Consider the following 16,234-nt stretch of genomic DNA (forward strand, 5'->3'; position numbering starts at 1 on the left):
ACTTTTCTACTTTTCTACTTTTCTCTTTTTCTACTTTTCTACTTTTCTACTTTTCTACTTTTCTACTTTTATACTTTTCTACTTTTCTACTTGTCTACCTTTCTACTTTTCTACTTTTATACTTTTCTACTTTTCTACTTTTCTACTTTTATACTTTTCTACTTTTCTACTTTTCAATTTTTCTACTTTTCTACTTTTCTACTTTCCTACTTTTCTACTTTTCTACTTTCCTACTTTTCTAATTTTCTTTTTTTTCTACTTTCCTACTTTTCTACTTTTCTTTTTTTCTACTTTTCTACTTTTCTACTTTTCTACTTTTCTACGTTTCTACTTTTCTTCTTTTTAACTTGTCTACTCTTCTACTTTCCTACTTTTCTACTTTTCAACTTTTCTTCTTTTATACTTATCTGCTTTACTACTTTTCTACTTTTCAACTTTTGTACTTTTCTTCTTTTCTACTTTTCAACTTTTCTACTTTACTACTTTTAGATTTTTTTTTCTACTTTTCTTCTTTTCTTCTTTTATACTTTTCTCTTTTTCTTTTTTTCTACTTTTCTACTTTTCTACTCTTCTTCTTTTCTTAATCTCTACTTTTTAAATTTTCTACTTATTTTCTTCTCTTGTTCTACTTTTCTACTTCTCTACTTTTCTTTCTTTATAATTTTCATCTTTTCTACTATTCCACATTACTACTTATTCATTTTAACTTTTTTACTTCTTCTCTTTTCTTATTTTTTTCTATTTTTTTTACTTTTCTTCTTTTCAACTTATATTTCTATTCACTTTTAAGTTTTTTAATATTATTTTTTATACTTATGTTTTTATCTTCTTTTCCTTTTTTATTTTTATTTTTTTTAATGCTTTTTAATTGCTTTTTTACTTTTTTTTTACTTTTCCATTGTATGTTTTAAAAATGGATTTTTAGTTTTTAATCGTATTTTAATCCCTTTTACTTCTTCCAGACTTTGTACCTCTCTGCTTTTAAACTTTCCCGTTATTCTGATTTTTTTTCATTTTTCTTTTCTTCTTTTGCGCTTTTCTTCCTTTTTATATTATAATCTTTATCTTTTCTATTGTTGTCAATTTCTCTTGTGCTACCTTGGACATATTTTGATGGTTTTTTATCCTCTTTTTTCTTTTGGAATCAAGTTTTTTTATGACTTCTGGTATTTAACTTTTCACTCTTCGACTCCTTAATTTTATATTTGGCATTTTGATGCTTCGGGGTATGCATTTTTTTTTTATTTTTCGATTTGTTTACTTTTCAATTTAAGAACACTCTCAATACAGGCTTTTGACCTTTGATTTGTGTCTTCTGACGTCTGTCTTCTTGCTTTTTCAATGTTGGACTATTGCTGTCTTCTTACTTCTCAACTGACTACTGAAATCTGAATCTTGCTTTTTCTTTTCAACTGGAAATGCCTGAATTTGTTTTTTCAAACTTTTTGTTCCACTTTGTTTTGATAGCAAAGTATTGATGTTTATGCAATTTTGTTCAAATGTTTGATTTACAAAAGTATGTTTGATGTTAAATGAAATGGGTGCTTTTTAGCCCATTGGCTCTTATGTAGCAAACATCTGTTTTCACGTTTTTTCTCAAATAAAGTTCTTAGTTCACTTTCAAAAAAACCATTTTTAAATAAAAAACATATCGGAAAATGTCGATTTTACCAAATTTATAATCTTGAAGTTTTTTTAATTAACTTCAATATAATATTTTAGACATTATTCGGGGATTAAAATTCTTTGTTTAAATGTTGTTTTTTATCCTTTTAGTTAAAAGTAAAATGTTACCTGTTAAAAAAAAATGATTTTACTGTTGCTGAATATTTTATACTAGCTGATTTTACCCGGCCTTGCTCGGGTTCATATAAAATATAAATCAAATTGAGTCGTTTGAATTTTTAAAATTTGTAAGCTTTTTATTCATCATTATAAGAAATTTGTTAGTCTTTTGAAAGTTTTTATTGAGATTATTTACTGTGTTTTACAGGCATCGTTTTAGAAAAGAAGATAGTTTACCGTCCGGTCCAGTAGAGAGATAGTTTTCGAGCTTTGCCGCTGCTTTAGATATGACCGCATATTTGACTACAATCGTGTTTATGCAGAAGCCAAGTGCAAAACATTCCTGACAGCAGTCTTCACATGATCAGGGGATGTTGAAACAGTAGCAAAGGTACTCGAGAATTATCGAATTACAATTTATGACCAAATTTAAACCAAATTTTATTTCTTTACTAGCTGATCCCATACGAACTCTGTTTCTCTTTCAACATGGAATATGTCATGAAGAGTTTGTATGAAAGTCAAGTGCCAAGCATTTTCCAGATGCACTTTCGAATTCATTGTTAGGTAATAATTATAAAAATATTGTACGATCACTTTTTCTGTCGTTTGCCACTAAATTTAAAATCAGGGATCAATTGACCGTTCCAAAAAAAACCCCGTGTATAAATCTCAACTTGATCGCTGCAAAACAACGCAATTATTGCCAAAAAGTTAAATCCATTGCATAATAACGTCAATATTGCTTAAAACAGTGAAAAATTAATGAATATGGACGACCCCTTTCGTCGACCCCTGGCAAAACATTTGGCATCAAAAATCGATTGCCCGTCCCTGAAAACTATCGTGTGCAAATTTTCATTCGAATCCGATGTATGATAACGACAATATCGCAAAAATATTGAAAAGTTAATATGGACGACCCCCTTTGCCGGCCCCTAACACTAAATTTACTACCTGAAATCGATTGACCGTCGTTCAAAACTCTCGTGTACCAGTTATCATCTGAATCCGATGTATAATAACGACAATATCGCATTAACAGTGAATAGTTCATATGGACGACCCCTTTGGCCGACCCCTGTTTGTAATTTGGATAAGTGAAATCAATTGTTTGTCCCTAATAACTCCCTTGTGCAAATTTTCATTCCAATCCGATGTATAAAAACGTCAATATCACTAAGATATTGAAAAGTGTATATGAACGACCCCTTTTGCCGGCCCCTTACACTGAATTTGATACCTCAAATCGATTGCACGTCACTTAAAACTATCGTGTACCAATTTTTATCTGAATACGATGTATAATAACGTCAATATCGCAAAAACAGCGAACAGTTAATATGGACGACCCCTTTGGATGACCCCTTACACAAAATTTGTCACCTGAAATCAATTGCTTGTCTTTCAAAACCCTCATGTGCACATTTTCTTTACAATCAGAAGGGGTCATCCGAAAATCTGAAAACATTTTTCACCATTCCTAGTCCTACACAGCAAAAAATTTCTAAAAGTATACGGAATCTAAAACACGGTCGATCTATTTTTTCACAAGTGTAATTGAAAAAAGATGTAATTTTCAACTTCTTTTGATGTAATTTTAATCTTTTTTTAAAAAGCGAATAGAAATAAATTGTTTTGCTATAATTTTACATTCCGTGATGTAAAAATCAAGCGTCCAATGAAATTTATATCACAAACAGTGTAAAATTATATCTGTTGGGTTTAAAACTGAATGTTATTGTTTGTCTGTGCCATTTGCCAGTCGAGTCAATATTTGGAAACCGAGTATCTTCATTCCAAGACTCAGCTCCAGCATCTCTATGATTTTCTGAATGTGGTAGGTTAATAAAGAGAATTAAAAAACGAATGATGTTATTAAAATTATTCAGTACTTGCTCGATTTTAGGCACGGCAGATCTGACAGTGGCAAGGATCCGGATTATGATTGCATGAAGAGGAATTTGCCTGGACAATTCGAGGCATTTGTGAGAAAAACACAGTGACAGTGACGTGTGGATCCGGACCATGGCTGTCCGAAACTTAATTCTCTTTGCAGTCCCCAAGTGACCCTGAACGATTAAACAGGTTTTGTTTTATGTTTTTTTAAATTGTGGTTTCCAAGACCAGAAAGGTTCAACTTGCCTAAATAAATGTTTCATAATTATACACAATGTATTTTTGTTTTCATGACATGCATAATATCTGAATATTTCATGAAAACTGCAAATATCCTGAATTAAAATCTAAAATTTTGCATCGCTGTGTATTTTTACATGACAAAAAGCTATTCCCTCTTCGTGCATCGTTTTTCACCTAAATTTACACGCCTCAATGTAACGATGATGTAATTTTAGATCAAAAACGATGTTCCGTTTTCGTGCATCGTTTTCAATCTAAAATTACACGATTTTTTCTTGCTGTGTAATGAGCATCCATGCCAAATTTCAGCTCTCTAGCTCTTAAGACGACTGAGTCTATAGAGGACAAACAAACAAACAAACAAACAAACAAACAAACAAACAAACAAACAAACAAACAAACAATCATACAGAAATTGCTTTTTATATATATAGATTAATTTAGCTTCTGATTAGAATTAATGAAGGTTATCAGCATGTGATATCACTGGGATGATTAAAAAAAAGAGCAATATCCTTAAAAAAACATCTTAATCAGATTTAAATTTATCATCTCACATTCGCATTTCAGATTCAATATTTCCATAATCCGACAATAATTCAATCAATTTTTGGATTAAAAAAAAACAAAAATTTTTACAAAATTCTGCCTTGTTTGTAGTTTTATCCCGATCAGAAGAGCATATCAAAATAATAACTCAATCGTATCTCACCAAGATATTTACATCTGATTCAGTTATAATTACGTACTGAAAAAATTAGATTTTAAGTTTCTCCAATCTGAATTATATTTTATTCTGATTGACAGACTTGAATGGGGTTGAGATAATTTTCAATGATAAAGAATTTTTTCGGGTTGTCCCAAAATAAAATGATTATATCTTATTTTGATATATGTACAACTTTTTCTGAAACACGGACATCGAAGTCAACGGCCCAAACCGTACATTAATGAATTTCGCTCAACAGATCCATTAAATTGGATCCAATTTTTGGGAAACCAAAAATGAAACATAGTTTTAGTCAATAATATGGTTTATTGACATTCCACTAGAAATTTTTCTCGAAGCACTCATATCTTGATAAGTTATAATTTTGATAGGTTTTGTTCTGCCCAATATCAAACTATGCTATCTGAACGAGATATAATCTTGATAGGAGCATATCTAAAATTGATATAATTTAGCTATGATCGTATAGATTTTTTGATATAATTTGAGATATTTTAACATCCTACGAGTACTGAATAATAACTCATTTAGATAGGAAAAAATTAGTATCAAAATATCTCATCTTGATATAATTTAGTTTTTCCCTCCTGATCGGGATGTCGAAACAAAAAATTGAGTTCTAGAAAACATGTTCTGAATGTGGAATTTATGAGTTGATGTTTATTTTGTATAAAAAGAAAATAATGTATCTTCTAGAGGAAAAACAAAATTTGTGAAAATTGCATAGAATTGAATAACTATTCTGTCAATTTTTCGAACCTAGCAAATTAAAGATATCTGATAATCACCATCTCCAGACATGTTTTCAAAAGGTTTTCCGTGATATTTCTTATTAGTTTGACCACTAAATAAAATATATTTTTATGGTTTTATTTACAACTCAGATCGAAAAATAATGCCAAATTTTGCTTCTCTCGTGTTCAAAATTGTTACAACTCTCGTTCGTTTATCAGACAATGCTGGGACCAATGGGTGCATTCGTCTACCGAAATCGTCAGATAGTCAGAAATGCATTGAAAATAACATTATTGTAATCAAATTTACCATTTATCATCATAATATTAATATTTTGATGAGACTTAGGCTAAGCATGAGTAAAAAAAATGAAGAAAATGGAATTAAATTAATAAAAATTCTTCGAGAATACGTTGAAAAAGTGGAATTTTTGGAAGTTCCGATTATAAAGTAGCAACTGTTCTCGCCCTCTGGTCCAAAAATGATCGGACTTATTGATTTTAATAAAAATGAAACTTAATTTTGCTCAAAATTTAGCTGTTTCTGTAAACTCATCGCGCAATATTTCTTTGCAAAAGCATTGGTTTCGTGGCGTTTTAATATTTGAGATGAGATATGTAGTTTATCAAATGATAGGTTCACTTGATTTAGTTTGTAGCTTTTCTAATACACTCAACATGCACTTCTAAACTTTTTAAATTTTCAAAGGGTTCTGTTCTGTAAACACTTATTTAAAAGGTTTATTACGGTTCCGATTCAACTATTTCTGATGTTTTCAATTATCTATTGATTTCAGATTTCTAAATTTTTCGACTATATCGTGTAAGTCACTACACTCCTTCCAAAATTTCAATGTAAGCTTGTTATCAGCAAAACAACTACCATATATACCAAGGTAATTACGAGTCCATTCGTTCAGGCCATAACACTTACATAATCATTCCGTTTGATGAGGACCTTTTCCGGAAAGGACAAATAGGATCCTTTTTCTTCGACAAAACAGAATAACCGGCAGCAGAAAACTGTCACTCAATTTCCGCACGAAACATCGATATCAAACACGAGAGAGACTTTCCTCAAAAAAATGAATGAAAAAATGCCATCCAACAAAAGATGGCATCCGGACAAAGGAATGATTTTATTAACTATCATATATTGGATACGTGACACGTTATCGAGATCGTGGTCTTTCTGTCTCTCAGTGGGTTTTGATCTCTGTTTGCAGATATATTTCTATGGGTGGATTATGTACTTCAGTTCGATAGACAAATTTGTACAAATATAATCAGAAGCACTCCGTTCTCGATTTATGCTTGCCCAATTTGCTCTTGGTATCAAGAGCTTTTAAAATACTTGCATCTCGTTTCATGACAAATCAGTGAAGTCATGAGACTAGATTCTTCTGATGATCTAGGATTTTGTGCTTTTTAAAAAAAAAAAATAACTCAAAAAAATATTAAAGCCCGATTCCCACTGATATCCGGTTCAATTTTCCAATAAATCTTCAGCGCTTCGCTTGCCAACATTCCCAGTAGAATGGAAAACTTTGAAGACAGCTGGAAAAATTTCCACGAAGCTCATCTCCGAGGACCGAACGAAATAATGGAATAAAAAAAAAATAATTGTGTTTTTCCTACCTTTTTTCTTAGCCCGAAGATGGCAAACGTCCAGCTAAAACAGAAAACGATGGAAAATAAACTCAACGAGATGGGTAAAAATAATCCTCGAAGAAGCGAAAGTAGAAAATCCATTCAGGTTTTCCACACTTTTGACTGAAAACAGCTTTTGTGTTCTTTTTTTTCCTTTGCTGCTCGCCATTTGAATGGCAAAGCAAAGCCTTTGGAGTATCGGCCACCGGGAGACCCCAAATGCATGGCTAGATTTTAACATTTTAAAATCGTCGAGCATGAACAAGTCAAGATTGTTTTTTCTTCTTCTGCTGATTGTGGGTTGGAATGAATATTTGAAAGCGGTTTGGGGAAAACTTTTGTCTTGAGAGATCTACGGCGAAGAATTTTTCTTTTTTGCTGGCTCATGAGTGAGGTTCGAGTTTTTTGAGTTTTTTTTTGGCGTCTTGAAGCATTGTTTGCGAATCAACAACCAGAGTTTTTGAAGCATCTCTTGATTCTTTGAGCAGTTTTGTTCCTATTTTGATTCTATAGTATTGAAATTTTAGAGACGGTAGGAAAATTTCGGATCCAAAACCTTTATGAAAATAAGATGTTCATCCATTGGAAGCATGTAAAGAGAGTTATCATTCTTTTTCCGTCGAAATAATGATAGAGAAACTTTATTCAGAAATTATGCATAACAGTAATTTACAAAAAATCAAACATCATTTTATTATTCCAATTTATGTTAACTCACGCAATAATTATTGCACTTGCACTGCTCCCAAAGATAAAAGAAAATAAATATTAGTTTTTAAATATTCGAAACACAACAATTTTCCACTTTTTGAACTGGGTTAGCTAAAGCAGCTTGCTAGCAAGTTTTCATGTGAATAAATTAACTTCTTTTAGTTTGATTGATTTATTTGGTTTAAGCTTGAAGTCTGATTGAGATTCAAATGGTTTAAACGCCTAAAAACTGCTACAACATTTTGACGACAATACCCTGCAAACACATCTGTATATTCGTTTTAAGGTTCTTTTCTGGAAAATTTAAAGTAATTCCATTTTTTTTCTTTTAAAAATTTCAAATGTATATTATAACGAATCAGAATCGTTTCATTTTTCTAAATACAAATAACCTGTTTCAATGTTTAACAACCTTCATTATGGTTGATACGGATCAATATACAAAAGTTATTAAATAAGCAGTAGATATTTTTAAGGCGCACATTTTAGATATGACAGCAGCACAAGATTAAGAGAAACAAAATTATTTGGCACTTGCTGACCCGGTGTGCTTTGCTACACCTTCAAAAAATAAATTAAACTAGAAATAGTTATTTGAATATTGATTTAATTTTTTTTAGCATAATTTCAAATCAAATGTCAACATCACTCAAAAGCAACCATTTTCAAATGAGAGCTGCAGCTGGAGTTTCGAAATGCAATACAAACATGATATCATGTTTTTAACTGGTAGGGTTTGTGATATAGCTTAGTTGGCAAGTCAGTTGTATACTGAGCTGATTCCAGCGAGTTCGAGGCCAAAAGTAAACATCAAACACAGTTGTACCGGATAAGTTTTTCAATGATTGTCCGTGTCCGTGTAATTCCATAAGGATGGTAAAACTACTATAATTGAAACGAAAAAAAAACTTATTCACGGAAGCTTGGTGAATAACCTTGATTTTTAGATTCTGGAGTTTTTTTTTTCTTTGTTTTGATAAGCTTCATGAGTTCAAGAACAATTCTAAAATGTATGTTTTACTAGAATGGGTTCTCCATTCTTTCCTCTTTCAAAATTGGGAGGTCTCCTTAACTACCATAAAAACATGAGGGGTGAATGATTCATCAGAATTAAAAACTTCCGAGAAAACAAATAAAACCCATCAATAACATAGGTTGAATCTCAAAAAGATCACATTCCGCATTTGACTGGAGTCAAGTCCGTCCAGAAAACGCAAGTGTCTTAAATTAATCTTACGCGAACAACCTCTATTATAAAATATGATGCGTTATGCTTGGTAAATTATCAATTTAATAAAAAAAAACTGGTTTGGTAGCCCTTCCCCTCTCCCATCTCTATTTGTTCATACCCCAAAACATTCTCATCTCAAGTTTGTTTCCGTTGGTTGATAAGTTCTTAAGCTATACAACTGCATGACGGAACCATAAAAGAAATATATCCACATACTTCTTCATGCCAAATTAGATTCCATTCGCTTGATTTATTCTTAATTTATTCTAAAATTTTTTATTGAGGTCAACTTTTCCTCCCTGTGTACTCACGGGAAGAAGGTTGGTATCACAAATAATTACAGAATCGCTTCTCGTTCCCTAATACTTTTCCATGTAATTTTTTTTCATTTTTAAGATAAGTTTTCGGGCTGTGCAAAAATAAAAAAAATGTATGAAAGCCTTCCTCATTCCTTCGTATAATCACAATGAATAAATGAGCGGTCGTTGAATCAACGTTAATATGGGAATTTATCAAATTTACCTTTTTGACTCGTCTTTTATGGATGAGAAAAGCTAAACCTCGCCAGGCGAACAATTTCTCTATCGAGAATCACTGACGAGATCGGTTCTCTCTGAAACGCTCCGCAGAGATTTGCAGATGTACCTCTGTAGAGAATCCGTAAATCAACCAAAGAACTGAAGCAACTGTCAAATCACATACAAACAAACTGTGCCGACTTTTTGGAACAAAAACGTCAGTTCCCCTTTCATTTGATTTAACTTTTATTCCAAAACGTCAGTGCGGTACAAAAATGTCAGTTCGGAAATTATCTTCTCTTTCAGCCACTTGAAATCAACACGACAGAGCCAACATACACTAACGAGCATAAACAAAGAGACGAAATGTCACGATTGGAATTTTTGATTTTCTGTCAGTTTTATTCCAATCGAACTAAAACAAGCAGTCTCAAAGGAAGCTCTACATCAGGTTTGCTAGCTCATTAGTTTGAAAAGGAATATAAAGATGGCGTCTTTTTGTTTACTATAGGCGATGGAAGCGCTGCCGAATTTGGATGATGGTTATGCATAAGTGCAAGTAGGATGCAGCTAAAGTTTCACCCAACTTTTAACATATCTCATATCTTACTGGTTCTTCTTAAGGAGAGAAAGAATATATTTTCGCTTCCATAGCCTATAGTCTCTTCAACATACACTACAGTGAAAAAATGTTGGTTATGGAGAGCGATAGCAACGGCAGATGGCGTGTAACAGTATCGACTTTGCTGAAAATATTCTTCTTGAACATCCCGATTTAATTTCGGTAATTATAGACTTCAATGAACATATTTCACTTGAGCATCCACGTTTCATTCAAACTGAAATTATGTTACGAGCAATATTCCGAAATTCAAACATTTTTACTGAGCCATGCTTGACTGCATTCGGAGGCAAAAAATCGTAGCAGTCAATTTTTCTCTCTCCTACTAAAGCATACAAACAGTTTTGCATGACAACGACGCTTCTATATTTGAAATACTCCTGAATAAACAAGCTATGGCAGGCAAAGACGCAGACTATTAGTATTCGAGCACCTCGATAGTTATTGCCTTCTTTCACGGTGTAAATATATAAGGTAGGCTACTAACACGAGTAAACAACTCGTTTGAATGTAAACAAATGACGTCATTCCTATCTGCCTATAGCGTGCCAGGCAAAAAGTTTTGCGCGCGTAAGATAATGCTGCATACAACGAGGATCACTAGATGGATAGTAATGACGACACTATCGGGAAGATATCACCTTATTACATTGTACACCGTGGCCTTCCTTGATTATTTTCAACCTACTACTATTAGTTTTGAGCGATCCATGGAGGCCACGGTGTACAAAATAAATTATGGTGATATCTTCCCGATAATGTCGTCATTACTATCCATCTAGTGATCCTCGGTGTATGCAGCATTATCTTACGCGCACAAAACTTTTTGCCTGGCACGCTATTCGAAGATAGTAATGACGTCATTTGTTAACATGCAAACGAGTTGTTTACTCGTGTTAGAAGCCTACCTTGTCTATTTATACCGTGCATGGAGGCTATCGGATGATTGTTTACTTTTCACTTTGCGTAGAACTTTACCAATTACTACTAGTTATCCGCAATGCGGTCCTGGCATTTCCTCAAATTTTCCTTTCAAAACGTTCATGATTGTCAATCAATAACAAACATGATCGACAATGATGCTACGCTAAGCTTGCCAGATTGCCCGGTTTTATCCGGGTTTGCCCGGATATTTGATGCAAAATTTCGAGAAAGTCCGGCCCGGCCCGGTTGCCGGGATATCGTGAAAAAAGTCCGGATATTGCCCGGTTTTTTTTAGAATTTTCACAAAAAAACCAAAAAAGATCAAAGTTTTTGAGTAAGTTTCAGCAAAATCGATCACAGTATGGAAATTTTCAACGGTTGTTTCAAATAATTTCGCTGATTTACTTTTTATAAACCTTTCAATAAAAAGTTTTCGGAAGTCTGCAATTACATTAATAAAATATAAATTTCATTTTTTTTTGCATTTTTTCTTTGCTTTTATATATAATAACACCGAAATTTTGCCCGGTTCTTGAATTTGAAAAATTGCAATCCATGCCCGGATTTTGCCAGGTTTTTTTGAAAAAATGCCCGGAATTGCTAGGCCCGGATGGGAGTGGAAAAAATTCTGGCAACCTTATGCTACGCTAAATGCTTGTGAATCAGTCAGTGAGTGACGCTTAGAATGTATCAACAAGTATGTCGATTGCCTCTGATTGACCAGTCCACGCTACGACTAGCAAAGGAAGCACACGATGCCGCTCGGTCAATTTTTTTGTGTCTAGTGAACTTGCTCTTAGTGTTAATTTTTGAAAAACGTACAACCTTAACCTTTACCACGTACGTATAGCAATAATCAAAGAAGACATTTTTTAGCTAGAAACAAATCCTGATTGCTTTTCTTGAGTGATTTTGGGAAAATTGATTGCGAATTCTGCTACCGCCCAGTAAACATGAATCGGCAGAGAGGTAAATCAAATCGACAGAAGGATCGTATCGATCTCTCTAGCGATTTTGCATCATCTAATCGGCAGAGAGGAACACACCATACGCGTGCCTTGGGTGAGTGCCACGAAATAATCTAAGACACGCCCTCCAAAGAATCACACGAACACAATCCGAATCGTATGTTCCCTTCCGAGCGAGACGCGTGTTTTCCTCCCTGAGAAGTCGACTGCTACGATTTAAAGCATACACGGGACACGGGGACAAAATGCGAGCACACCTTACAAGTGTACGATTCAAACTGATTTTGCGTGTACGCATTCGTATTCGGACAAACCGAATGAGAATATTTGCGTTCTTGGAGTATCGCCGAGATTAACCTATAATTCTAAGTTCGGTGACTCAACTCTCAATTTTTTGCATGCTCTGTCGATTTCTGAGAGGACGCGCTTATACTGGGCGAGAGAGGTCTCCAACTCAAGGAACTCATGAGAGTGCTCTTCAAGCGAGGCACTCAACGACGTCAATCCATCCCTCGAGGGTATTCCACCTATGACGTCATGGAGGAATTTTGTAATGAGATATTTTTGCAACTGGGGTGTGATCGCTTAGCGTGTGGTTTAGGTGAAGCCTGTTATCAAGAGCTGTTTGGTAGGCGCCCGATCAACAGCACGGAGATAGGTGGACCAGCTTGTCGATATCGCTCCACCCGAACTTGACCCAAGATAGGAGGTTTGATTTCGTATAGGTAAAAGGAAAACAATTTTAATAAGAAGATATTGGTTTTGGGGAAGTTCGTAATTATTAGTTCGCTAATAATTACGTAGTTCCGGTCACGAAGATCAATTACCAGTTTGAAGTGAGGGCTGATTTTTTCTCGTCCACTTTTCTTTGGACTATGAAGCAAGAAGGATCAGAAATAATTTGAAAGTTCACGCGTGCATCAGTACGAAAGGTGACTAATTTAAAAACTAAACAGGTCTTCAACAAGTATTAAATGTCACTTTTTTCCTCAGTTTTCCCTTCGATTGCATCCCATATCAGTGGTAGTTTCTTTTAAGTGCGTTCAGAATTTGAAAGAAAGGGTAATTGGATATTTACTGATTTACAAAGACGAATTCCACGCACAATTTGAACGTGAACACGACCGATGCTCAAAACATGATATCGCTTCAGCGTTAAATAGTCGGATAATTTAACGCTTAGGTCGGTCAGGAAGAGAAATTCAAACCGACAATTGGAAAATTCAGCGCGCTTCAGCTGACAGCAGAAATCACCGTCCTACCAACCGCAATAACAGATCGACCACGTTTTGATAGAAAGCCAGCATTTCTCGGACATCAGCGACGTCAGGGCCTGTCGAGGAGCCAAAAACGATTCAGACCACTATCTGGTGATGGTCAAGATGCGCACAAAGCTCTCCGTAGTGAACAACATACGAAACACACGCCTGTCTAGGTTAAATATCGCACGACTGAAGGAACCTGAGGTCGCGGCAGACTACTCGTAATCGCTAGAAGCAGTGCTGCCGGCTTGACGAAGCCCCTCTCGATGACTGTTGGGATACCATCAACAGCGCTGCGGAGATCGTCATCCGCCAGAAATTTGGTTGTTTCTTAGGGGTTTGAAAAAACTAGATATTGTTCCAAAATGTACTTTTATGGCACCTTTTTGAATTTTTATAGAATGAAGATACTCTACAGGATCTTTAAACATATTATTATCGTTCTTTTTATTATTGACACAAATATGCTCTCTTCCTAAAAACCTAATTAACGTTTTTAAGATTACTTGCATGTGAAAAGACTTGCTGTTTTAACTGAACAAAATTTCTTTTTTTCGTTACTTTGCAGATGTTAACGTAACCAACGTGTCGGCTCGAAAGAAGAAGAAAAAAATCGCAATAGACGGCACGGGAAGATGCCGTCAGGGAATGTCCAGCGGACAGTAAATTCCAGCACCATAAGGGATGACGGGTCCGTCACGAGAATCTGCCCTAATGCAACAGCAGTAGCAGCATCCGATGAAAGCCAACGTCAACGACCAGAATGTCACCGGAAGTCGTCGCCATCATCAGTGCATCACGATAGCAGCATAATCAGCAGATGGCGGCTAGGGTCGTTCCGGTCCGGCCGCGGGTTGGCACTTCTGGCGATGGCGGCGGTCTTACTTCAGTTGGCCTCGGTCACCGTGGGCCAGTCCAGTGCCCCCCAGACCTGTCCGACGGCGGCCGACATCAATCCGTGTCAGTGTCAGGTGAAGAAGAATGGCCTGGACATCCTGTGTGAGGCGACCGATGTGACGCACATTACAAGGGCCATGACGGCCCTCAAGGGGAAGAATTCCATCATCTTCTATCTGAAGCTGAGGCACAACAATCTGCCGAAGCTGCAGGGATTCGTTTTCCTGTCGCTCGACATTCGACATCTGACGATACACAACAGCAGCCTGGCCGCAATCGAGGAGACTTCGTTGAGCTCTTTGGGTGAGTTAATTTTTGATTGCCCCACCATAGAGGTTTTTTCCTAGTTAAATTTTGGCCGTAGTAACGGGTAGTTACTTGATCTTAAAATCGGTTAAATAAGTCTTAACAAGCAAGCCATAAATTTGGCTTGTATCCAGAAAAAAATAAGCTTTAAATCACCCTAGGCTTGAGACATTCAATTTTACGACACTAAATATATGCCTTTCACGAATTGAAACAAATTTTTAATTGTAAATTCCGAATTGCAATTCAATCAACCTCTTTTATTCAAGCTTTAAACTTCACGTACAAAAACCCGACCTCATCTTTAGAATGGAGTATTCTTAAGAAGTGTTACTAAACAAGTTCATAGTTTGACCTTTTAGACCTTTTAGTTTTTTTCAAACCCTGGCGTTTAAGATGCTTATCCATGATTTTTTGCAGATTTTTTTTATTCATGTTTACATGAGTAAAATTTGAACTTCCATGTTTGTTTGGTATTTTGTACTCAGGAATCAACATAATATTTTTTCTTCTGTGGAATCAAGCCTGCTTATGGTTTTTGTGCCAATTTAAGAATATTTTGAAGAAATATTTTCGCCTAACAACTTTGTTGAACATCGTATCTTCGTATCTTATCATGCAAAAAAGTTATTTGATGTTTAATAGGGGAATGTTTTTGTTGGAATTATAAAACAAAAAAAAATTAATTGACACCACTGCTGGTGCCTCGCAAAGTTTTGCATAAAAAGTATTCATGTAATACCTCGCTAGGCACTCAGCAGTGATGTCAATTTAATTTTTTGTTTCTGAATGCCAAAAGACATGCCCAAATTCATATGGGGAGGGGGTCTTGGTGACAATTTTTTTCCTATAACATTTTTGCTTGAAAAATGCATACATAAAGAATAGTAAAAAAGTGACAATAAGAGTATTTGTGTATTCGGGTTTAAGTTCTTTTATATTATTAGTTGTTCATTTAAAATCATTACTTTCGAAAATAGGTCCTAAATGTGTTCAGTTTCTTTGAAGTTTTAAAAAATAATTGAGGAATCTTGAAGGCTACATTTGAACGAAAAACTTGGGTGGGGTTCAAATCAGATGTACTCTTAACAAACAACAAACCACTAAAAATAGTCTCAGCTGAGTTTTCCTGAACTTGGAGATTAAGTTATTTCATCAACAATAAATCAAAATTATTAATTTATTACATTTTTAAAATCCCAGGAAAAAAAATCAAAATTGAATTTTAGAGTTTTCAAAGAATGCAATTTTGAAAATGAGTTCAGATCGTATTTATAATAGTGGTTTTCACCTTTTTTGTGTTTTGTTGTGGGCTATTTTGAATTTCAATTCCGAATGTGAATTTTGCATTTTGAACCTGAATAAAAATTTGAATTTTTTTATTTGAAATCGATTTCTAAACTCCAAACAAAAATTCCATATAATTTATAACAGAACAGATAGAATCTATAACCAGAAATCTTTTGTTTGAATTTTGAGTCTTTGATTCTCTATATGATTCTTATCTTGAATAAATTATTCGTAATTCAACTAGTGAATCTGAATGAAATTTCCGATTGATGAAACTCTGATATATTAATTCTCGATGATCATTATGAAAAAAAAAACTTTTTTTCATTTTTATTTCTGCATAAGAATTAAGAGTTAAAATTTCACATCTGAATTTTAAGAAAGGTTTGTTATTTAAAATATTGACTTTTAATATTCCGGAATGATGAGTTACGAACATAGAAAATGAATCAAATTTTAGTTTT

The 16,234-nt window shown here is 34.3% G+C and overlaps 1 protein-coding gene across 1 annotated transcript in view; it reads left to right on the forward strand.

Annotated features, from left to right (window-relative positions):
- LOC129754913 (leucine-rich repeat-containing protein let-4) overlaps positions 1-16,234 on the forward strand; it is an 85,992-nt gene that overhangs the window by 31,205 nt on the left and 38,553 nt on the right. Inside the window, exon 2 of the mRNA XM_055751178.1 lies at positions 13,846-14,477. Coding sequence (XP_055607153.1) covers positions 13,913-14,477 — 565 coding nt within the window. The 5' untranslated portion in view covers positions 13,846-13,912. The remainder of the gene's footprint in view (positions 1-13,845; positions 14,478-16,234) is intronic.

This window comes from Uranotaenia lowii, chromosome 3, assembly GCF_029784155.1.
Source record: "Uranotaenia lowii strain MFRU-FL chromosome 3, ASM2978415v1, whole genome shotgun sequence".
Lineage (NCBI taxonomy): Eukaryota > Metazoa > Arthropoda > Insecta > Diptera > Culicidae > Uranotaenia > Uranotaenia lowii.